The sequence below is a fragment of the Cyrtonyx montezumae genome, unplaced genomic scaffold, assembly GCF_038088225.1.
Source record: "Cyrtonyx montezumae isolate F1298 unplaced genomic scaffold, pur_monq_1.0 scaffold_10, whole genome shotgun sequence".
NCBI lineage: Eukaryota > Metazoa > Chordata > Aves > Galliformes > Odontophoridae > Cyrtonyx > Cyrtonyx montezumae.
In genome coordinates, this window is record NW_027071826.1 from 21,581,819 (window position 1) to 21,605,325 (window position 23,507).

The 23,507-nt window shown below is 36.3% G+C and overlaps 1 protein-coding gene across 3 annotated transcripts; it reads left to right on the top strand.

Moving 5' to 3' along the window:
• Positions 1-2: 2 nt before the first annotated feature.
• Positions 3-22,100, top strand: SEC23A (SEC23 homolog A, COPII coat complex component). Of its 3 annotated transcripts, none has more exons than XM_065752697.1 (20): positions 3-126; positions 3,241-3,482; positions 4,281-4,338; positions 4,599-4,685; positions 5,672-5,908; positions 6,018-6,097; positions 6,962-7,106; positions 7,420-7,578; positions 8,399-8,514; positions 9,057-9,180; positions 10,308-10,388; positions 12,110-12,199; positions 13,131-13,237; positions 14,268-14,421; positions 15,094-15,171; positions 15,726-15,887; positions 17,332-17,418; positions 18,364-18,519; positions 19,139-19,204; positions 21,670-22,100. In XM_065752697.1, exons 2-20 carry the CDS (start codon positions 3,262-3,264, stop codon positions 21,757-21,759), a joined length of 2,298 nt encoding a protein of 765 aa, XP_065608769.1. In that variant the 5' UTR covers positions 3-126; positions 3,241-3,261; the 3' UTR covers positions 21,760-22,100. The 3 variants fall into 3 exon arrangements, with proteins under 3 accessions (XP_065608769.1, XP_065608788.1, XP_065608779.1); XM_065752707.1 differs by lacking the exon at positions 3-126 and adding an exon at positions 387-410; XM_065752716.1 differs by lacking the exon at positions 10,308-10,388.
• The last annotated feature ends 1,407 nt before the right edge of the window (positions 22,101-23,507 follow it).

Sequence of the window (23,507 nt, forward strand, 5' to 3'; positions counted from 1 at the left end):
GTACACACGAGGAGGCGAAGCTCCCTCTGGTGGTTGCAGCCCGTCGTTGTCCAAACACTCCTGGGAGGGAGATCAGCCTTGTTAGAAAGCCGAAAGGGAAAAGGCAGGCAAGCAAACGTGAAGACGGTAAGGCAGAGCGCGGCTGTACGGGCTGGCTCACGCCGGGAGCTAAGCGGAGAGTCAGCCCGCGTGCGGCGCGTCCCTGCCCGCGCACAGCGAGGCTCCCCCGGCGCGGGGGGAAGGCGTGGAGCGGCGGCTCACTGCCCGCCCCCAGCCCCGGCCCGTCGCTCTCTGCCCCTTGACGTGGCGGGGACTCTCCCATCAGCCATGTTGACTGCGTCGGCAGCGCTGGGGCGGCTGCGTGCGGCAGGGGAGAGCGAGCGAGGGGCAGGCGGCGGCCGGGACGCGGGGTGAGCGGTGCCCGGGGAGCGGCGGCGGGGAGAAAAGGCGTTCGGCGGCGCCGAGCGCTCCTGCGTGGGGCTGGGGACGCACGGCTCTGCCGGAGCGCGGACGGGGGCTGCCCGTCTCCGTCCATACGGGAGAGCCGGGGGACCCCCGGAGCCGAGAGGGATTTCTCAGCGCTCCGCACGGCCTGCAGCTCGCGGCCCTGCCAGCAGCCTCCCGGGGCCGGTCCCCGGTAACGTGCGGCTCGGTTCTGCTGGCGCGAGTCGCGTCGAGACGGCGGGGCCCTGCGGTACGCTTCGCTTGGAGCTGTGCGAGCGCTGTGTTAGGGAGGTCCTGGTGCGTGTGGGTTTGTTTGCTTGCTCGTTTGTTTGTTTTTTACGCTAAGGTGTGTTCTTACATACCCATGTCGCTTCTTTTTGAAAGTCCTTAACGAAACTGGGAAAGCAGGTTTGAAGGATGGCCGCGTATGCGTAAATAATTGAAACTTCAGATTCTTTCATTATCCGTTTGACAGCTTGTGGTTGTGTGTGCATCCCAAGGCTTTCTCCTCATACAGACCTCCTGGAACTGCAGTAGATTGACACCTGACATGCTAATGACTGTAGAGATATAGTGGTATTTTTTGTTTGTGTGTGTGTGTGCTTCCAACGTTTAATGAATATTATTTTATTGGCATTTATGAGTGCTGTGTAAAGGTGCTGAGTTGAACAAGGAGCTCTGCCAATGGTCTGTTTTGGAGACACTGCATCATTACTGCTTGCAGTTAGTTCTACATCATCTATTGAAAGCAGTGTAACTTCAAAGCAATGTATTTTAAAGCTGTCCGTTTGGGTAGAGGGTAGCTTTCTGCATGGTAATTTGTGTGCTGGTTAGAAAGGCCTAACTGTACTCTTACACCCAGTTGTAATAATTGCCTCAGTACTACTGTTTTCCTCACACCTGTCCAGTCAGCTTGTTACTCTTCTTGCAATTCAGGTGTGGTTTATTTGAGTGTGATACAGCATGAAATTGCCACTGTGCAGGGATGGGAGGGAAGCTCAGCCTCAGCAGTAGGAGGAAGCAAGCCTGAAAGGGCTGTTGGACTCTTGTGGGTGTCTGTCCTGCAGCATGGCATGTGTCACTCCAACTCAGAGCTGTTGCCATTCAGCTGCTCTGAAATAACTTCCGTGGTTTGCTGTGGTTGGTGGTATGTATTTTGTGGCTCTCAGGCAGGTGATGTTTTTAGTGTGTAGCCTGTAGATCAGGAGGATTTGTTCTTCTACTCTTACATTACACAGCTCTGTACCTGTCCCAGAGAATCTGCATGGATAGCTATGAAAATGTTACCAGAACTGACTGACTTGTCAGATGGTGAGATTCACATCTGTTATAAATTGAAATACGTAAGCATTATTTACTTTTGATGGGAAGTTTGAGTGATGGAATCATAGAATATCCTGAATTGGAAAGGAACCCACGAGGTTCACCAAATCCAAACCCTAGCTCCACAGAGGACCACCCATAATCTAAACTCAATGTGTAAGAGCTGTGTCCAAGTGTCCCATGAGCTCTTTCAGCTTGTGGCTGTGCCCATTGCCCTGGGGAGTGTGTTCCATGCCCAGCACTTATTGGTGAAGAGCCTTTTCCTAACATCTGCCCGACCCTTCCCTGTTGCAGCTCTATGTCGTTCTGTCTATTATTAATAATCCCCTTGATTTTTAGCAGGTTCTATCTTCTGAATAGGAATTATCTACTGGAAAGTAACAGCATTTGACTCACTAAATCCACTTAATCTTTTTTGTATATGCATGTGCTTTATAAGTCTCTGCACGCTGATGTTTGTACATTGCCCTCTGTGGAGCAATAAGTGATAAGTTAAAGTAGTGTCCATATCAAGCCATTTCAGATGTGTCTGGGTTTACATGGAGGAAAGACTTTGAACCCAATGCAGAAAGTAGGAATTGACATTGCAGTGTGTGGATGTGGAGCTCGTGGACTTCATAGAAGGTTCTTGTGGAATGGCTAAAGGGGCTTCTGTTGCAATGTCAGTCTTCTTAGGAGATAAGTTTAAAAGGAGGGATTCTTTCAGTTTGTGCTGTGACTGTTTCCTCACACATATTATTGTATCACTACTCCATTTCTCAGGGTCAGTTTTCCTTTGCCTTTTACACAGAGCAATGATGAATTAATCGTGATGTATTAGAAAATCAAACTTACTGTGTTCTGTATTCTTTTTAGATCCTAGGCTATCCTTTCTTCCCTCAGTGGAATTATTTTCTATCCCTGATCTCTCTGTACTAATTCTAGCTTCTGAGTATTTCTTCCTCCTTGTATTTTTGTCCTATGCCTGATGGCCTTGCAGCTTGAGTAGAAGCAGCAGTGGAAATGTTCCTGTGTGCAGAGTTCTGTGTGGTTTCCTGTGTTGCAATTACTGTGATGCATGAATCTGTTCCTGGTATCTGTGAGATACTCATGAAAGTGTTGACAGACTGTTCTCCATACTGTAGCACAAACACTATGCTATTAGTGATAGCAGCTGTGGAAAACTGCAGGAAGAGATATTTTAAGTTTGTATGTTAGTCTTTGTTTTATAGGAGCAATTTGAGGGTGCTTTTTGTAGTTTTTATCACACACTGGCGGTTGATAATTTCCTAATTATATTAACCGTGAAATGTAGAATTTGTTTCGTGGATTATGTTAATCTGCTTTGTTGGAAGTTATCTTTAGAATCAAGCTATTAAGGTAAACTGCAATCTAGAAAACTTCAGAAGTTTTTAACTGTCACATAAATCAAAGATTTGTGTTTTGAAACACTTGTATTTCCACATTCTACTAACAATTACGTATTTATTTTAGTGATACACAGAGGAGGTGATCATGACAACCTTCCTGGAATTTATCCAGCAGAATGAGGACAGAGATGGAGTTAGATTCAGCTGGAATGTTTGGCCTTCAAGCCGTCTGGAGGCCACAAGAATGGTTGTCCCAGTGGCTGCCCTCTTCACACCACTGAAAGAACGGCCAGACTTGCCTCCGATTCAGTATGAACCAGTTCTGTGCAGTAGGACCACATGTCGAGCTGTTCTGAACCCCTTATGGTAAGTCTAATATATTCATTTTTATTATATCAATTTTATTTTTCTTACAAAGCAGTATCTAGAATAGTGCCAATTAAAGTGTGCAAGAGATGAAGTGTGTTTAGGTATTCCTCACATGAATATCCAGCTCAAAATTTTAGATAAGGAAATCTATGTATATAGGCTTTTAAGGTGTAACATGCATGATTAAAACATGACTTTAATTCAGCTAGTTTTTTTCAATGTACTTCAGGCATGTTATTTTTCTTGGAACTACACATCTTGTGAGTTAGCATTTCACCTATAGAAAATCTGCTCAAAGTAAAAAGTTATGCTGTTTATTTGTAACTTTTGGGCCCTGATATAGTTTAATTTCTAAGTAAAATAAACTATTACTATCTTTAATCTGTTTGTAGACCAAAACATTACATGGCTTAACTTGGAAAAACAAGAAAAAAGATCTGACATAAATAAATATACTAGTGGTGGGCATGAGAGAGGGTAAAATCATGTTTAAGCTGAAGAATGGTAATGGCACGATCATAAATAATTGTAGAAGGTTGGAAGCAGAATAAGCATTTCATATGTCATTCCAAACACTAAAGTATGAACAAGAAGCTGAACAATTTCCAAGGCAGAATTTGATAAGCTCGTGAAGGGTACTGGATGATAGTGGGAGACTAGACATGATGTAAAATATCCTGTTAAAATATTTAACTTGGTAGATTTTTTTAAAAGTTAGAAGGAACATATTCTAGAGACACTGGAGGAAAACATTTTTTTCATACAATATAAACTTTTCTTGCTGTATTTTTGTAGCCAAGTGGATTATCGAGCAAAGCTCTGGGCTTGTAACTTCTGTTATCAGAGAAATCAGGTAAGAAATGAAGTATTCAGTACACTTAAAAATAATCTTTGTAAGGTGAGAATGAAAAATTCTCATTTATCAAATCAGAGTTGTGAGCTGAAATTGACATCAAGAACATAATTATACCTTCAGAGATTGCATTGGGATTTTTTTCATTATAGCAATAGTGAACATTTGCTGTAGAAAAAAAGTAATTCATACGTGTGTTTTTGTTTTTGTTGGAGTGGTAATATTTTGTTTGTACTTAGTGTTTATGTTTTTATTTGCAGTTTCCTCCGACGTATGCCGGCATATCTGAAATGAATCAGCCAGCTGAGCTTCTGCCTCAGTTTTCTAGCATTGAATATGTAGTACAGGTAAAATCATTAAATAAGATATTTAACATTATCTATAAGCTAACTGTGTACAAAAATAATTTTAATTAATAACTACATTTTAATGACTGAGTCCATATGTGCATGTTAGTAGATTGAAGGCTTGTCATCAACTGGAAATGGAATAACCTAACTTTTTTGTAAGAACACAGGGATGACTAATAACACTGCTGTTCAATAAACACCAAACCCCTAAACAGAATGAGGTTTCTTTTAAATACAGCACTTTTCTTAGGTGTATTTCTTTAAGTTTGTGCTGGGGGTTTCTTTGCTGTTGCTGGTTGCTCAAATGGTTTTGACTCAAATTGTTGATTTATATCTCATTAGTCATTTAAATTTAAGTTTGTAATTGAATAATCATGAGTTGGTACTGGTTTAGAGAAAACAGCTAACATTGGTTATGATTGAAAGGAGTTGAAAGGACTGGGAATAATAAATGAATGTACAACCTCAAAGTGCAAACTTGTGATCTCAGAATGCTACTTTTGAGGTTTACAATTTCAGACTTCATTGAGGTATTCAGGTTATGGAAAAAAGCTGAACAGAATCTCTATGGTGCCAACTCTTTTAACGGAAAGTTAAGGAAATATTTGTTCATAGTGAAGCAAAATTTGTTTAGAAGGAGCTGTTGATTTCTAGGAAAAATCCTACTGAATGTTACCTGAGTCAAATCTTTTTCACTGTTTATTAAATGATTTATAACATTGGAACATGCTTTAAAATTATGTTGGCGTTCTAGTAAGATTTTTTTTTTATATAGAGTTCATTATGATAAAGATTTCCCCTTCAGCCTTAGATACCAATTATTACTTGAGATGGAGGAAGGAGATAGTTTAGATTGGACATTAATGTTATCAGTATGATTAAAATACCAAGATTTACTCAACATGTATTTTACTTGTTCATTTTTGATCCTGTAAGGATTGCAAGATTTATTTCTCATGTGATGATGTTTGTATTTCCTAAAGCGTGGTCCTCAGATGCCCTTGATATTTCTGTATGTTGTGGACACGTGCATGGAAGATGAAGACTTGCAAGCTCTGAAGGAATCAATGCAGATGTCACTTAGTCTCCTACCACCAACTGCGTTAGTAGGTCTCATTACCTTTGGGCGAATGGTGCAGGTTCATGAGCTTGGCTGCGAAGGAATTTCCAAAAGTTATGTCTTCCGTGGAACAAAGGACCTGTCTGCAAAGCAGCTACAGGTAAGATGCAAAAGCAATAAGAAGTGGTAAGATGCAAAAACAAAAAAAAGTCATCCAGATGATGCAAACACTCAGTAAATACATTTTGTGCTTGTGCATTTCACTACAGGAAATGCTAGGACTTACAAAAGTAGCTGTTTCACAAGTTGGTCGGGGTCCTCAAGTGCAGCAGCCACCACCTTCTAACAGGTAATGTGCTTAAAACATTTAAAAACTCATCTTGACTATACAAGTTTACTGGAAAACTTATGTTGTGTGCTAATGAAAAAATCAACCAAGAGTTGAGCCTTCTGGTAGGCGGCAAGCTACTTGGAAACTAGTGTTCTGTTTCCTTCCTGACAGTTTGTACTGCAAAGAAAGGGCGTAATGTGTTTTAGTAAAATCATCTGGATGATGCTTTTGGAATGTCCTGAGAGAATGTTGAACAGGCATAATGTGGATATGGAAATAACTTTCTGTTGATTTGTGCAGTGGTAGGTGGTAATGCCTTAGTACCTCACTTCTGTCAGTGTCAGGTTTTGTTTGTTCTGTGTCTTACACACCTCTTTACTTCCCTTTTGTTTCTCATTTGGAAACTGTCTGATGTTTGATTCTCCTGTGTATCCAATGAGACATAAAATAAATTGATAACATAATAATAATAAAAATATCTTAGCCTTCCTGTAGGTGCATTTGGAGGTGCAATTGTAGACGTTGTAGTAGAGGAAACAAGTGTTTGTGTTAATGTTTTTTCTGATTGGCTTTTTTTTTTTCCACTGAAGTAGTGAGACTTGTTTATTCTTAGGATTATCTGCTCTGTTTTAGGGTTATCTGCTGTGTTCTTTTGACTAGATATAGTTCTTTCTGGACAGTGGCTATACTTCAAAATCAGCAAGCTTTTATTTGCTGTCTATAATAGTACTGTTGAACTACGTTGTCTTGGTGAGGCAGAAGCATTGCTCTAGATCTAGAATGGTGTCTGATATTGATAATGTGTGTCTGCTTTGTTGACCAACTAGTATAATTGTTATTGAAAAATTACAATCTAAATTAATTCCATCTTTTTGTTTCCAGATTTTTGCAACCAGTGCAGAAGATTGATATGAATCTTACTGATCTTTTGGGTGAGCTGCAGCGAGATCCTTGGCCTGTTCCACAAGGGAAAAGACCTTTACGTTCCTCCGGAGTGGCTCTCTCTATAGCTGTAGGACTTCTTGAGGTAAGAGCTTTAACTACACTTGTGCTACTGTGTAACTAGATTTTTGTTGCAGAAAAGCTGACATAACCAATATATAAAAATGTTAATAATGGATGTATGTTAGCTATGTATGACAGTTTTGATTAATATCATATTATACATGCATAGAGTAACTGTGTGTTTAAATATGCATGTTAGTAAGGCAAATTGGAGATTTTGAACTAGGAAGGATTAAAAAGTACAGTTACTGTTAAAATTATTGTTAAAACCTTATCAGCATGAAAAATGCCTACATTCTTCTGTAGCAAAAAAATTTGTCTTTTATTTCCTGCAGTGCACTTTTCCTAATACTGGTGCACGTATAATGATGTTCATTGGTGGACCAGCTACACAAGGACCTGGGATGGTTGTAGGGGATGAGCTGAAGTTACCTATAAGATCATGGCATGACATTGAGAAAGACAACGCTAAATATGTTAAAAAGGGCACTAAGGTAAGAGATGAAGTTTTAGGCAGTTACCTGTAAGTAAGTATTTACAGTACTTGGCAATGTGAAATACTGTTAGTAGAGGTAGTGAACATATGAAGAGGTGGGAATTTTCTGTTTTTCAGTAACTATCTCTGAATAATTGTATATCCTCATGGATTTTTCCAGAAATTTCAGCATATTGACTTTGGACTTTGTCCAGCTCTCATTAAAATTCTTCAGAGTGTTTCCCTGGTTTAACTTGGAGCAGATCATGTTGCTTAATGGTATAGCTGGAGTAAGACTGTCTACTTCTGCAAAAGCTGTTTAAAACTGTTTCTTTAGTTGGAGGGAGGATTAGATGGTAGTATTTAGGCACAGTTCATTTCATCCTAAATGCACACTTGTGGAGGTGAACTGCATCCAGAACCTTTTTGAATCCATCTTAGATGATTATAATGGGAGCTAAATTATTAGCTCAGTCACAGGCACCTGTCATTGTAGACACTTGAGATTAGAGAAGTAAATTAAATTCTGTGAGTTGGATCTACTCCTTAATGCACAGTTGGAAAAGAAAAAATCAAGGTCATTTTCTAGATGAAGTAGGAACTACTAGTCTGACTGGTGTGTGATGGAGTTCTCAGCTGGTCAGAAAATGAAACACAGATGTGGAAAATTTCGGTTTAAAATTAACATCAGGAAAAAGTATTATTCTATCTCATATTAGAATATGGTATGAATAAAGTCTGTTAATGTTTTATGGAAATTTTGTGAGTTGAGGATTCGATGTGGAGTTGACAGTTCATGTCATAAATCGCTATAAATTGTATTTTCATCTCTCATTTAGCATTTTGAAGCCTTGGCTAATCGTGCTGCAACAAATGGTCATGTTGTTGACATATATGCATGTGCATTGGATCAGACTGGTCTTCTGGAGATGAAGTGCTGTCCCAATTACACTGGGTATGTGCTCATTCAGTTTTAAGTAATTTATGAAGATGCAGTTTTTTATTTTTTGAATTATTTCACAGGAAGCATTTAGCAAAAACGTTCTGGAGTTTTTGGTTTTGTTTTTTTTGCTTTGTTTTGTCTTGTGTTCTTGTATTCCTCCTGTGTCTTACCATCAAATAATTTTAATCTGCTAAAAATCTTTCTTATGATCCACTCCTATATGTTGTTTCATTGATAATGACACCTTCACCCTTCCTGTTAGGCAGATTTACAACCTGGCATAGTGTTTTCCCAGTAAAAGATTTTGTTATATATTATAATCACAATTACTTTAACAAACTGATTGGGCAAAACTTCACTTAAAAAATTAATCCCTAACATTTAGGAGAATGTTAACCTAATGATAGTCAAGAAGACAAAAATGTGTCTCACTATAAACTGTCGTTCATTTTTATCTTTAATAAAAACAACTACTTAAATCCTTTATGCTTAATAGTTGCATATTAATTATCTATTTCAACTTCAGATTTTTCTTTTTTTTTTTTTGTGTCTAGTGGTTACATGGTAATGGGAGACTCTTTCAATACATCTTTATTCAAACAGACCTTTCAGAGAGTATTCACAAAGGATATGCAAGGACAATTTAAAATGGGGTTTGGTGGCACATTAGAAATAAAGGTAAGAAGAAAAATGCAGTGAGTTAGTGAAACACTACCATGGGATTGCTGTTAAATGTAGCATTTCTGCCCTTTAAGGAATTCTTAGGAACCTGCTATAGTGATGGATCAGGATTTGCTTGGACACAGCTATTACTGACTAGTTACCTTTTTGCAGTTTTGCAATTCTCTGAATGTTAGTTAGGTATAATGTTAATTCCTTGCATTCAGTGACAGCTGAATACAGGGAACTGTACTAAAATTAGTGTGTTAGAAATTAAAAAATACTATTATGCTTATATCTTTGGCGTCAGTAGTGAGTGTTTCTTGGATTTAGGTCCAAGCTGTCTATATAGTGCAGCAGATATTTCATCTTCCATTTTTATCAGAATCCATTTTGGCACTTCAGCAGTGCTTATTTGTATCTCTTGTCTTTTGAGAAACTTAGAGCTGAATGTGTTCTAGGTTCAGGTATATCAGGTTCAAGCCTTAATTCATCTTTCGTGGAAAGTATTACAACATTGTCTTGTATGTGGCTATTTTCTTGTTCAGCAAAATTCTGTTTAGATTTTTACTCCCAGGGCAAATAACAGAACCTTCTTTTTCCAAACAAATGTTACTGTGAATTTTGTTGGGAGAGCCTGGAAAGGAAATAAGAGAGGTTCAGCTATAGAGGAGTGCACAAATCACTTATGACAGCAAAATTACATTACAAGAGTGTAAATGACTGGATTTTTCTTTCTGATAAGTTTAGAAGATAGAGTCAATTCACTGGGAGATATATACAGACTTATCCTACAAGTATTCAGTTTTAATCTAATGTTTTGAATATTACAATGATTTTGCTGGAAAATAGACACGCAGTATGTTTCCTAGATTCTCAGATTTATGAATAACTGCACTTTTCCTCTATGTTTTGATTTACATTCATACTGATATTTCAGATGTACTTATTCTTAAAGCAAATATACCTAATATAGTGTAGGATGTGATCACCTGAAAAGTTTGTCCAAGTGTATCAAGCATTATTATATATATAACCTTTTCTAAAGGTATGGACTGATATACATTAAATTTTTCATTATTAGTGTGAAGTAGGGCTGAGTTCTTAGTGTGGCTTGTCAATGTGTTTTTCTTTTAAATACAAAGAGTTCAAGAGAAGTAAAGATTTCTGGAGCTATTGGACCCTGCGTATCTCTAAACTCTAAAGGACCTTGTGTCTCAGAAAATGTAAGTAAAATTTTATGAAAATGAAGCTGATGTTCCATTATGGAAAAGTAGGATTTAGGACTTCTGGATCTGAGGAGGGTGAGAGGATGGATTAAGATTTTCTATAAATTGTGTTCAGTTCTTGCAGTTTTAAATTAAATACACTTGAGGGCTGTTCTTTGGATAAGCTCATGTTCACTGCTAGATTAGATTTGTGTTGTATTAGACCTTGCAGGTCCATTGTTACTTGATTACAGTTGTTCACTGGGTGGTTGCTTTAGAATTACTATGGTGAAGTTATATGCTGGTGTAACAGAAAACAAGTAGAAAGTGAGTTAACATGCTTTATTGTTAAAAATGAATCTATATACTTATCTATATCTCATCCAAAAAGAGAGCCATGAAAATATTTTCTGTAGAAAGAGAGAATTTGAGAGATTGGGAACAGCCCTCTTCCCATTTGTATTCCCATTAGCTGTTTTACCAAATATGCATTTAGTAATCATTTGAAGTATCCAGGTATTACAGGTTTCTATTGCCAGTATAATTCTCCTCAAATATTTTGCTTGGTTTCGCTTGTTCCATAATGAATGAAGCTCATTTTAATTTAATTTTTTTTTTAACATGGGTGTTGTTTTGTTGACAAAACTGAGATACCACTTCAAATATGTCACCATCTGTATACAGATACTTGTTAGTTACTAGTGACTAGGTACTATTTATTATAGGAAGTACCAACCATAAGTTTTAATGGCATATGTGAGAAGTGGCATCCCACTTGAGCGTGTTTTTCATAATTGTTTTAATTTAAAATGATTCATTAGATGAAAGTGTTATCTTTCCAATTATGTACCAAAGGAACAAAGTTTTTCCTTAAGCTTAGTGCAGTGGAAGGATGGAGTTGGAACAGTAACAATTGGAACAAGAAATCATAATCCCGTGCGAGATGTCATCCATGCTTGTACAGCTGCTTTTCTAATGCCTAATTCCCAGCAAAAGCTCTCTGCAATTTTCTTGCTTCTGATGATTGTAGATCTTTTTTATTTTATTTTATTTTTATCTTTCCTTGTCCTTTAAAAAATATTTTTATCTGAGGAAACCGTTAGTAACAGGAGAGTAATAGTAGGGAAGTCAATAAAAATAGTTGTAGTAGAGGAAACAGTCTACATCTGGTTCATTTGTCTTTCCTCAGTTAAAGAAATACGTTTGACTTTCCTCAGTCTAAAGTTCCTCCTCTTGCTCCTAAGCTAAAAATTGAGGTGTCAGCATTTGATTTGTTACTTCTTATGTGAAGTTTCTTCAATATGCAGTGCTCCTTTAATGAATGAAGGACATATACACTGCCTCATTGCTACAGTAATGAATTTACACAATGACAAAATAGGAATGGCTCCAGAGGTCAGAAGCTTACCTTAACCACCTTGGGTTAATGTTGTGTTCTTTTTTGACTTGCTTTTTCAGTTATTCTGATTCCATCTTCTTACCTTTCTAATATTTTAAATTTTTTCAGATCATTATCTTTTTTTTTTTTAAATTATTGTGTGTGTTTTTTTATAATTCTTGCATTCAATACAGAGTTGTATTGCAAGTCGTGTTTTTTTTGTCTGGGATGATGACTGAGTGAGCAGGGAGAAAACTTTAAACAGAATAATTGTGACATGTTATCTGCGATAGATAGATGCTCTGTTGCAAATATTATTATATTTCTGTTTTGTAAAGTTGTTATGTGAATCTGTTTACAGGAGATTGGAACGGGGGGTACTTGTCAGTGGAAGATCTGTGGGCTTAATCCTACTACAACTCTTGCACTCTACTTTGAAGTGGTCAACCAGGTGATACATGTTTGTCTACTTGTCTGTTAATTTGATTTTATGTGATTGCTGAAGCCTGTGTGGTCTTTTTTTCTTTCTATTTTTTTTTTTTGGTCAAGCTCAGTTGTAGGTATACAAATTATGTTACTGTTCTGTAGCATCAAAGTTAAGGAGACAGACATTAACAGATTAATGATGAGTTGATCTCCTTGGATAATGAGTGAGATTCGAAGTGCCTTAGAACTTTTGGTTAAGGTTCATAATCTAAGTCCAAATATGTATTTTCAGAACATTACTTAGTGAAATATAATTTTCTTGCAATACGCGAAGATGCTACAATCTATTTATTTAGAAGTACTTTTTAATATATTTTTTTAGTTACAAAGTAATTACTCCGTAATGTTACATCTTAATTTTGGTTTTGGGGATGTTTGTAAGTAAAGTAAATAAAGACTGATTATATGCCCCTAAACAGATTAGGGGCATATAGTCTGTTCCCCTCTCTTGCACAGAGGGATTTCAGGGAAGAGCATAGAAACAAGGCAAGCAAATACACTGTTTTCTTCTAGTATGTTTCCTTCTTTCAAATGTTTGGTGCTCAGGAAAGCAGCGAGCTGTGTATTCTCTGTATTTAGTATGCCACATTGCATACCTTATTGCAAAGGCATAGATTGTAAAACTTCAGCTTAACTTAACTGTTTTTATTTTGCTTTTTGAATATGTATTTTAATCTTATGTTTGAGAGCCAGAAATAACTGGTCTGGTCATGGCCTGTCACAGTCAGTTTCAGTTGTCCTTTTCTTGTTAAATTACTTACCTTGTTGACAGTATTGGAAACCTGTATTTCTAACTTTTCAGAGTTTTGAAAGTTCCATTTATTTGTTAATTTTCAAATTACACTGCAAGATCTTGGGAGCCTCCTTTATTTATTTATTTTTTCTCCCATGCTTAGCACAATGCTCCAATTCCTCAAGGAGGATGTGGTGCAATCCAGTTTGTGACTCAGTACCAGCATTCCAGTGGACAGAGACGTATCAGAGTGACCACAGTTGCCAGAAAGTATGTGGTTTTTCTTTTTTTTCTTTTTTTTTTTTTCCTGTGTCTAATTGTATTTGAAGAACAAAATACATATTTGCCTTTCAGTCTTCAGATTTTTATAACTAATCCACTGTTCTGGGTTATTTAGTGCCACATATGGTGAAGGCAACTCCTAAGACAGTTGTTTCTGTTATATTCTTTGGTCTGTTTCCTCTTCAAGAGATTGCATTAGCTGTATAATAATGTTTTGGGAGTGCTTTGAAGTAACCCAAATGATTTTAGATGAACAGGAAACACTGAGTGAAATTCTGTGGCTAAAACTGAAGAGATGATGAGGCTTAGGGAATGATAAAAGTCACCTTATGCCATAATTCTTAGGTGTTTGTTGCAGTTCAGAGTCTTGCATATGCCTGTTCTTCTGTGTATAATGTTTACCTGAAGCTTCCCTGGTTCAGTTTACTTCTCAGTTTTGGAAAGTGATGTTTAATATTAGCAAGATATTTTCCAATGTCAAATGATGTCCCCTTTAAAACGAAGATTTTTTGATTGGTTGATTTGATGGAACATTCAGAGTATTAAAAAAAAAAAAAAAAAAAAGCATTGCCATTTCTGCTAATGAATATCGTGTTAACATTTGTTGTGTTAGTGAAATCATCAAAATCATCTTGATGAGTAATAAAAGAACAGAATAGTAGTACACCTTATAAATTGGGAATGAGCAATTAGATCCCAGAGCAAGTACACAAGAAAACTGTAAAGATGTGTGACAGTGTTTTTCATAACTTAACTTTTCAGTTTGTCATCTTTTTAATATAACTGACTGTTTTATATGGGTATGTGGCGTTTCTGTAAAGGACATTTCTAATTAACTTTTTTTTCATTTTTTTTTCTGAGAGACTGCTCATTTACACCTAGTAGATTTTTGAAGCTTCAGCATGAGATTGTCTCTTAAACTGCTAAGACTGTTTTCTTTTCTTTAGTTTTGATGATGTGTATTTAGAAGATGGGATCCTTTCTTTGTGATGCAAATATGTGTATTTTTCTTGTGCAGCTGGGCAGATGCGCAGACACAGATTCAGAACATTGCAGCATCTTTTGACCAGGAAGCTGCAGCAATTCTCATGGCTAGATTGGCAGTGTATAGAGCAGAGACAGAAGAGGGACCTGATGTACTTAGGTGGCTGGACAGACAACTTATAAGACTGGTAAGAAGAACTAATTAAGAATTAAATTGTTTTCTTGTATTAAGACAATATAATTCACTAGTATTCAGTGCTTCTTTCTTAAAAGCGGGATGAGGGGGGGAATATTTCCACAAGTAGGTATGCAGAATTATAAGAGAATTTTTATTTTGAATGGTGAATGTTTTTCTTTGTTTTATTAGTATCTCCTCAGTCCTCAGCACTTGGCACTGCCAGCAACAGAGAAAATCTAACATGATGCTAGCAGTTATTGGAATTTTGTAGATTAATTAATTTAAGCAAAAAAAAAAGTCAAAATTTTCTTTATTTTCCAAACCATTTCTTTATTTAAAAAAAATCAGTTTTCTTTTTTGTTTGTTTTGTGTTATTATTCCTTTTGCCTAAGTACCTTTAAATTAAATTATTAATAATCGTGTTCTTTGGGGATGTTTAATCATTTAACTCTGCTTGGTGACTTAAATGAAAAACAAAAAGCCATTAAAGCCTTATATGAATCACTACATGTTAAGAATTGATGTCAGGTTTTTAGGTTTTTTTTTTTTGCTAGGTTTCTGTTTGCTTACAAAGGTGTAGGCACCTCAAATTGTATGTTTATTAAAACTGAACAAGCTTACAGTAATGGCGTGATGAATCTTCCATGTTTCTGAACTTAGATACAATTTTATTTCAATCCAGTGTCAGAAATTTGGAGAATATCACAAGGATGATCCAAGCTCTTTCAGATTTTCAGAAACCTTTTCACTTTACCCACAGGTGAGTAGAAGGGAGTTTTGTTTATATTAGAGTGAAAAGACCTGTTGTGTTTTAGCACTGGTAAATAGCAGGATGGGGGGTTAAGAGAATTGGAAGTACGAAAATGAGAACTTTGGGGTTCAGATGAAGGCCCTTTAAAAAGAAAGAGAAGAAAAATAAAAAAGGAAACAGTAGTATTATCAAAGAGGGAAAAAAAGAAAGGTGATGCAAAACATAGCAATAGGACCCAGCCAGTCCCTGAGCAATGGCAGCCTCCTGGCCAGCTGCCTCCAGTGTAATTGGTGAGCATGATGTCCTAATAGTATATAATGTCCTGTGGTCTGTTTGGGTTTGCTGATGTGGCTGTACCCTTTCCAAGCTTCTTGAGCAACCCTGGCTTATTAATTGCAAGGATGTTTGAGGTCCATTCCAAACTTCACCATTACGTGTTTCTATGATTCTGAAACTTCAAATTTGCTGTGGTGTTGGTTCTTGTACCTTGTTTTCCTTAAAAATATTTCTCATTTTGAATGTGTATTTTGTGGAAGTTCAAATGAATGGTTTTTGTTTTGCAGTTCATGTTTCACTTGAGAAGATCTCCTTTCTTGCAAGTTTTTAACAACAGTCCAGATGAGAGCTCATACTATCGCCACCATTTTATGCGTCAAGACCTAACACAGTCACTTATCATGGTTCAGCCAATTCTCTATGCTTACTCCTTCAATGGACCTCCAGAGGTATCATTACATGTTACCTAATTGTAGATTAAAGGATGCTATTCTCAGGGAGAAACGTTGTCCTCATTGTCATACATATTTTAATGTCGTTTTAAAATGTTTTAAGTGAGAAACTATTCTTTTTGTATAGAACAAAGAACAGTGTATCTCAGAATTCTAACATGAGAGTCTTCAGAGAAAATCTTACTTTGTTGAAAGACTTTATTTTAAACTTTTTTGTTACATTTTGAGAGCAGTAGCACTGTTTTTTTTAGTGGTGGAATGTAAGCATAAAAAAAAATTCAAAATGTATTTTTTCAATATACTTTTCAAAGTAAACAGCTGTTCTTTAAGATGTACAAAACTCCCTCTACCTCAGTACCCTAATCCAAACCTTCTAATTTTGGTGTGGTTACCATATTTGGTACTGAATCTCAGGCTGTATAATGACATATACTGTATAAACCTAAAATAAAAAAAAAAGATCTTCTGAAAAGCATACAAAATATGAGTTAGATAGGAAGCCACAAAAGTAGTCAGGAAAGAAAGAGCGAGGAAACTGTGACACAGTAAAAATGAACATAGTAGGCAAGGATCTTGGCAGCTAGAACCTAAATTCTGTTAGGATTTTTTAATACTGTGTCATAAAGATAAAGACTTCTAACTGTGGAATTTAATTTAAATTAGCTCCTTAGAAACTACCTCATTACTCAGAATTGTGAGGTTGTTCTTCCATGTATAAAGAAAAGTTACTCACGAGGCTAATGCAAAACAGAAGCATGATCAAACTCCCACTTGATCAGAGTGTGAGCTGGCACTTCATTGTAGAATGAGTAATAACTTTTTTTTTTCCCTCCTTGAAATAATAAATATTTTTGCTGTTTCTAATGTAGCTGATCCAACTAAATCAGATGGTGCTAAATCAGTGAAATCATATAAAACTAACATAGTAACACTGCCCTTAAGAAGGTGAATTAAAAATTTCAAATCCAAAATTAGATTTCATAAATAATCAGTATTTACTATATATAGGTTTGGAATATATATATGGTACTAACAGATGCAAGGACAAGACCAAAAACAACCCAACCCAACCCTATAACCCCCAAAACCCATACTTGAATAACCAGTGAGTCTTTATAAACTGAAATACCACTGAAGCATTGGAAATACCACTTAATAGCATTGACTGAGGAAAGCTGGAGGTATTTAGACTAGAAAAGTGCATAGTTTTGAAACAACTTACGAGTTCTGTTATCACTACTTTCATGAAGTTACATATTCAGAATCAAGATGGATACCTTTACAATGAGATGGTGTAACATGGAAACAAAAAATAACGGAGTTTTATTAAGATATAGAAGAAGTTCTGAAGATACAATGACTTACTCAAAGAGCTTGTAATGCCCGTGGCTACTCAATTCTACATTAGTTGGAAACTTTCTTATTTATTTCTAAATCTTAGCCTGTTCTTCTGGATAGCAGCAGCATTTTACCAGATCGCATTCTTCTTATGGACACCTTTTTCCAGATCCTTATATATCATGGAGAGGTAAGATGAGTAATTTCTTACATAAATATTCCTTTTTCTGTAGGAGTCCTACATTGTGAAAGTCAAGGCCCATTTATAAAGCATTTCAGTGCCTGATGTCATGTGTATGGCCAATACCAGACTCCTCATACATATTTGTAGTCTGGTAGTCTAACTTGCCTATATATGCTGACTGGCCTTACTTGCTATTTCAGTCCAGTCCTATTTCTTTGGACAAGTTTAGGAGTAATTGACTTCAGTATGCACTTTATTTATTTTAGATGAATATTTTTCCAGCTTTTGAGAGTAGCATTTCTACCTCTTCCTGTTCTTCACTCATTTATTTTAGAGCTCTGAATATTCTGGGGTAAGAAGCCAGAATACAGTGTTTTAAAATCATCCTTTGTCTGCACTGCTGTAGAGGAATGAAACTGTTCCTGGCAGTTGGCTAGATGGATATTCCCTACTATTATTGAACCCAGCTGTTGCTTTTACTGTTTTGCAACTGTGTAACTGTTTCTCACCTGAGAGTTTGGGAAACACTGTTCTGGATCATGTCCTCATAGCTGCGCTTTTAAAAATAATTATAAACTATAACACTTAAAAGTTCTCTGTGTTTTTATAACACACTATCAGGAAGTAAATGGGATGGTCTGTTCCCTGAGGGACGGGTAACGGAGCAGAGCATGATAAGTCAGGCTGAGGCCTCATGGAGAACCTGAGCACGACAAGCAGAGCAGTTTGCAGACAGCAGCAATTCAGCCACCACTCCAGATCATTAGACAAGCTGGTCCGAGTTAAGGCCAGAAAATCAAGTTCCTGGGCACAGGTCCAGATAAATAGGGTACCTGGCCAGGTGTAGAGGCATGTCTGCAGTGTGTTTTTAAAAAGGTAACTTAAATGGCACATTTTCATTTAAGAAAGATTGATAAATCAGTTCTAAACTTTTCTTCTTCCTTTTCCCAGACCATAGCTCAGTGGCGTAAATCAGGTTACCAAGATATGCCAGAATATGAAAACTTCCATCACTTGCTTCAAGCTCCTGTAGATGATGCCCAAGAAATTCTTCATTCAAGATTTCCAATGCCCAGATACATTGATACAGAGCATGGAGGAAGCCAGGTATAGCAAAGAATATTTTTATCATCTAGGAAGTGATGTGTTGTAATGTCTTGAGAATTTTTTTATATTGTAAATACGCTTTTTTTCTACTAAAACATGTGTAAATAGCAAGTGAATATCTGGAATTTTAACACTTCTGCAGAGACAGATATTTAGGAATACCTTTTAGCCTAATTTGTTAATCCTGTTGTGTTTTTTTTTTGTTTTTGTTTTTAAACTTTACTGGCTTAAACTCTGTTTCCTTGAGATGTATAGGAAAAAAAGACAGTGCTTGTAAGAGTCTTTGGACCAATATGAAAGGTATCATTTGTGGGGTTTTTGTTTGTTTTGTAAACTTTAAATTAGTACTTTATAGATATTCACAATTTATTTGCTACTGTTTAAAAAGGAAAAATTGCTTCCTGCTTCTTTGCTAAGCTGTTAGCAATTCTGCATTATAGCTATGGAATCCAGGGGGTGGCTTTTGTTGAGAGGCTACTCATTCTTCTAAATAGACATCTGTGGTTGTTTTTATCCACAGGTAATAGAACTGGTATATTTCATTCATGGGTATTCTTTTTTGAGTAAATAAATTCTGCCTGAGAAGATTAATTTGTTACATGTGCTTTATTTTTTAAAGGCACGTTTCCTGCTTTCGAAAGTAAATCCCTCTCAGACTCATAACAATATGTATGCATGGGGACAGGTAAGCATGAATACGACAATTAAGCTTGCATGTATAATTTAATATTTGTTTTTTTCCCCCCTATTTCAGAAATCATGTAAGATGTTGCATACATAAAAGTAGTAATGTCAAATTTTGAAACTGAATAAAGCAGTTTTGTCCTGATGCCCCCAGAACTTTGAAAATGAAGAAAAAAAAATCCATTTCTTTAGACAAAAATGATCTACTTTTCTATATTAAGCTTCTGTTAGGATGTTTTCATGTCTAGCCAACTTTCCTAGCTATATTCAAATTCCTTAGAATGAGGGCAGCTAACACACATAAAGACCAGTGGACTTTTTTTTCAGTAGAGAAAACTAATTTTGAAATTATTTTTAAGGAAGAACTAAATTGAAGCTTGATTTTTGGTCTTTTCAGATTTTCTCTGTGAAAAAAGTAATATATAAACTCAAAAGTGAAACATTCTGCAGCTGCTTATTTTGTTGAAGGTTGCATCCCAGTTGCACGTCATCCTTCCAAATTCAACTTTTATATTGGGAAGAGAAACATTGCAGTGGATGAATATTAGTACAGTGTAATTTTCTCATGAAAATGTGATGGCATCAGACAGATCTTCATATTAGCTGTACTTGTATTTTGGTAAAAGGCATTTGGTTTTCAAGTCATGAATGAGTGAGCTGTGTAGCAATTTTATGTTGGTTATTTTTGTCAGATAAGTTTTATCAGGATATGTTTCCATAGAGATATACTACTGGTTCTAAGGAAAGTTCTGGTGGGATAAAGCACTGAGATCCAGAATGGAAATGCTTCAAGAGCTTGTACTGAATTAGAGAGGGGGCACCATTTTAAACTGTTTCTCTTGCCTTCAAATTTGCAAGTTTTCCTCCAACTTCCATGAAATACCTCATGAACTCTGTGGTTTCAGTGTGTTTTGTGTCTACGTTACCTGGAAATTATTGGAGTTTTGATATTACTCATTGTATCAGACAACAGCTTTCTTACTTCACATGTAAATGCAAATACAACTACTGAACTGATCTCTAAGAAAACTGTTTATGCTGGAGAAGTCCCAGTAAGACTTTTTGATACATATTAGAAAAGGCAACTTTCCCTTGTATGTTGGAAATATTTAATGTTACCCTAAACCAAATTAAAAAAAACTAAGTGTGCTAATCTCCTCAGTGTCACTGTAATGTGTGTCCTCTCATAATATCCTGCTGGTTTTGTTAATTTTTTTTTTTGTGAGGAAAGCTGGATCAAGTAAAAATTATGAAACTAGAAATGCTGAAAGGAAATACTGAACAGAGCTGGTTTTGATCTTATTTTTGTCCTGAGCTTTTTGAACTGCTTCATGTCTATTTGTGTATTTTGTGCAAAATTGAGTCTACAGAAAAAAATTTAGTTCACATTGACCTGAAGAGGGCACCCACACACCACTGAGACCATGTTTCAGGAGGTGATGTATTGACTTTGTTTTTAACATTGTAAGTAAAGATTTTTAAAAACTTTAGCAGATAAGTACCTTATTTGGAATGTAAAACATTTCCAGAAGATAGTGGAAAACTAATTTCATACAGCTCGATTCTGTTTGCTCTGAAAGTGCACGTTGATTACTCTTTTAAGATGCAGTTGGAAGTTTTCAGAATATATTGGATATGGTGCTTACTTGTGGCACTCTTGAGGAGGCACAGAGCTGTAGGTCCAACTCACTTTGGAAAAGCTAATTGACCCTCAGTTAGCCACTGAGGTCTTGATCTGATACTTTTTTCCTTCCTTTCTCCATTTTGGTGTGTCTGGGCTTCAGTAGTGTCTGATACTGACGTAGCAGGTATTGTACTGGTGCATTTCTGCTTGTCACCTTTGCTCCACTGAGATAGGAATGGTACTGAGATTGTGACGTGGAAGTTTTTTGTTATAAAAATTTGAAAGTTGGAATTTGGCATCTGTCAAAAACGCTGAGTCCTTTTATTGGTGCAAATATCTTGCTGCACTGTAACTCATGTATTACTACAGGAAAGAGGGTGGTCATAGAATCATAACGTACAGTCACATTTAGGTTGGAAAAAACCCTTCAGATAAAGTTGAACTTTCACCTGACACTACCAGATCTATTAGAAAACTTTGTCTGTAAGCACTGTGTCCACACATCTCCTGAATATGTCCAGGAACAGCTGCTCCACCAGCCTATTTCAGTGCCTAACCACTCTTCCCATGAAAAAGTCTTCCTGATGTGTAATCTAAACATCCCCTGCAGCAATCTGAGGCTGTTTCCTCATGTCCTGCTTGTGATTTATACCTGAATTCATGTAAACATATGAAAATGTGTCAACTGTTTTTTTTCTTTTTGTCAGAGGATATCAGCAATTGTATGTTTTTAAGATCATTCCAAACTTCAGTTTAGAGAGATGTTTGTTAATGAAACATACATACCTTAAAATGCTTTTTCTTCACAATAACTGATCTATTCTCTTCGTTTTCTTTTATAGGAATCTGGAGCACCCATTCTTACTGATGATGTCAGCTTGCAAGTATTTATGGATCATCTGAAGAAACTTGCTGTCTCTAGTGCTGCATGAGATTGTGTAGTGCATTATAGATGCAGATAAGCTGTAGCCATATTTCAGCTTTTTCTCTTTTTGCCTTTTTCTGTGTCTCACTAGACAGAATGCTCTGATGTGCACAAGCTGCCTGACAAGATGTAAAGCAGTGTTGTTTTCAAAGAAAAACTTTTGTTATCAGCAAATGTTTTAATGTGAACTGCAGTTTGTAAAAATGACAAGTAGTAGATTAAGTTATAATTAGAGGAAAGAGAACAGTCATTTTGATTACTGCAATAGTATAATTACTTTTAGATTGTTTTCAACAACTTTGAAACGTTTTCTCTTTCTTTCTCGAGTGGTTGAAGTTGATCATGCTGCGCACTACAATGCCACATTGAACAGTAAAAGATATCTTTGGTGATGTCATGTTTTCCAGACTGACACACGACTACTTTTGTTTATTCAAATTGAGCACAAAATGAACAAAAAAGGAACAAAAAAGGTTACAAAAGTAGTATTAACTCAATCTTTTGACTTAAGTTGTTGAACTCTTCTGCAGTGATGTTATTGTTCATGTGTTGGTTATTTTTTTAGAAGTATTTAACTTCAGATATTTCCTGTTTGCATGTACCTTCGTTGATTCTTTGGGAACAGAGTTTTTCTTACTTTACATGTGAAGAATTTGGATTGAAAAAGAAAAAATAAATAATAAAGAAATCTGACATTGCACAAAATGAAAAGCTTGAGCTAGCAAGAAATCCTACACTACATAAATGAGCTGGCAGAGCACGGCCTTGATTTTGTCTTGGCAAGTACACTTTAGAATAAAGAAGTATATTACCTTTTTTATTATTGCCTTATTATTACACTAATGAATGACGCTGCACATCAGCTTTTTCTGTACCTTTTCTGTTAGAAATTCAATAGGCTATAGTTCTTGTTGAAACAGTGTTACAGAGAATATGCTGTAATTAATTTGACATTTAGTTAACACTTAATTTTTGGGGGTCATAGGGAATAAATTAGTAGGTTTTCCCATTCTTTTTGAAGTTTACACATAAAACAGATGTTTACATAGGTAATATGACATTTTGACAAATGATGTGCTGGGCAATAAAAATGGTGCCAAGTCTGGAGGAAGAGAGTTTTGACATAGGAAATTCAATCATGTACTGGTGTGATAAGTGTGAGTATTTTTATTTTTGTCTGTAAATTCTCAAAAACATTTGCTCTCCTTTTATCTCCTTAGCTCATCTAAGTGAGATAAGCTCCTTTTGCCTCAGTACAAATAAAACATTTTTCTCTCACTTTTTGTGTTTATTGTGCTGATTTTTCTGTCTGTGCTTGAAAGGAATTGTGGAAATAAAGCTGATAATGATAAAATTGAGAATAATCTCACATCTTTTCCAATTACTGATATAAAAGTTATTTAACTAATAGCAATACTGAACTGCCCACATTACTTGCAGTTCAAGGTAAAGATCCAAAAGCCCTCTTCTTGTTTTAGCTAAGAAACAAGTTGTTAAAAAAAATTCTCCCGACACGACGTACATCTGATTACCTCACCATCATGTTATGATAATGGACTTTTGTTTCTTAGGTGGCTAGTAAGTTCCTGTGCTTCTTTCCTGCCCTTTAACCACTTTTTAATCTGCAGTGAGTTCTTCTACCCAGTACCTTTGCAACTTCATAAAATCATAGAATTGCTCAGGTTGGAAAAGACCTTCAAGATCATCAAGTCCAACTGCAATCAAACCCTACTACCCTAACTCTAACAACCTACT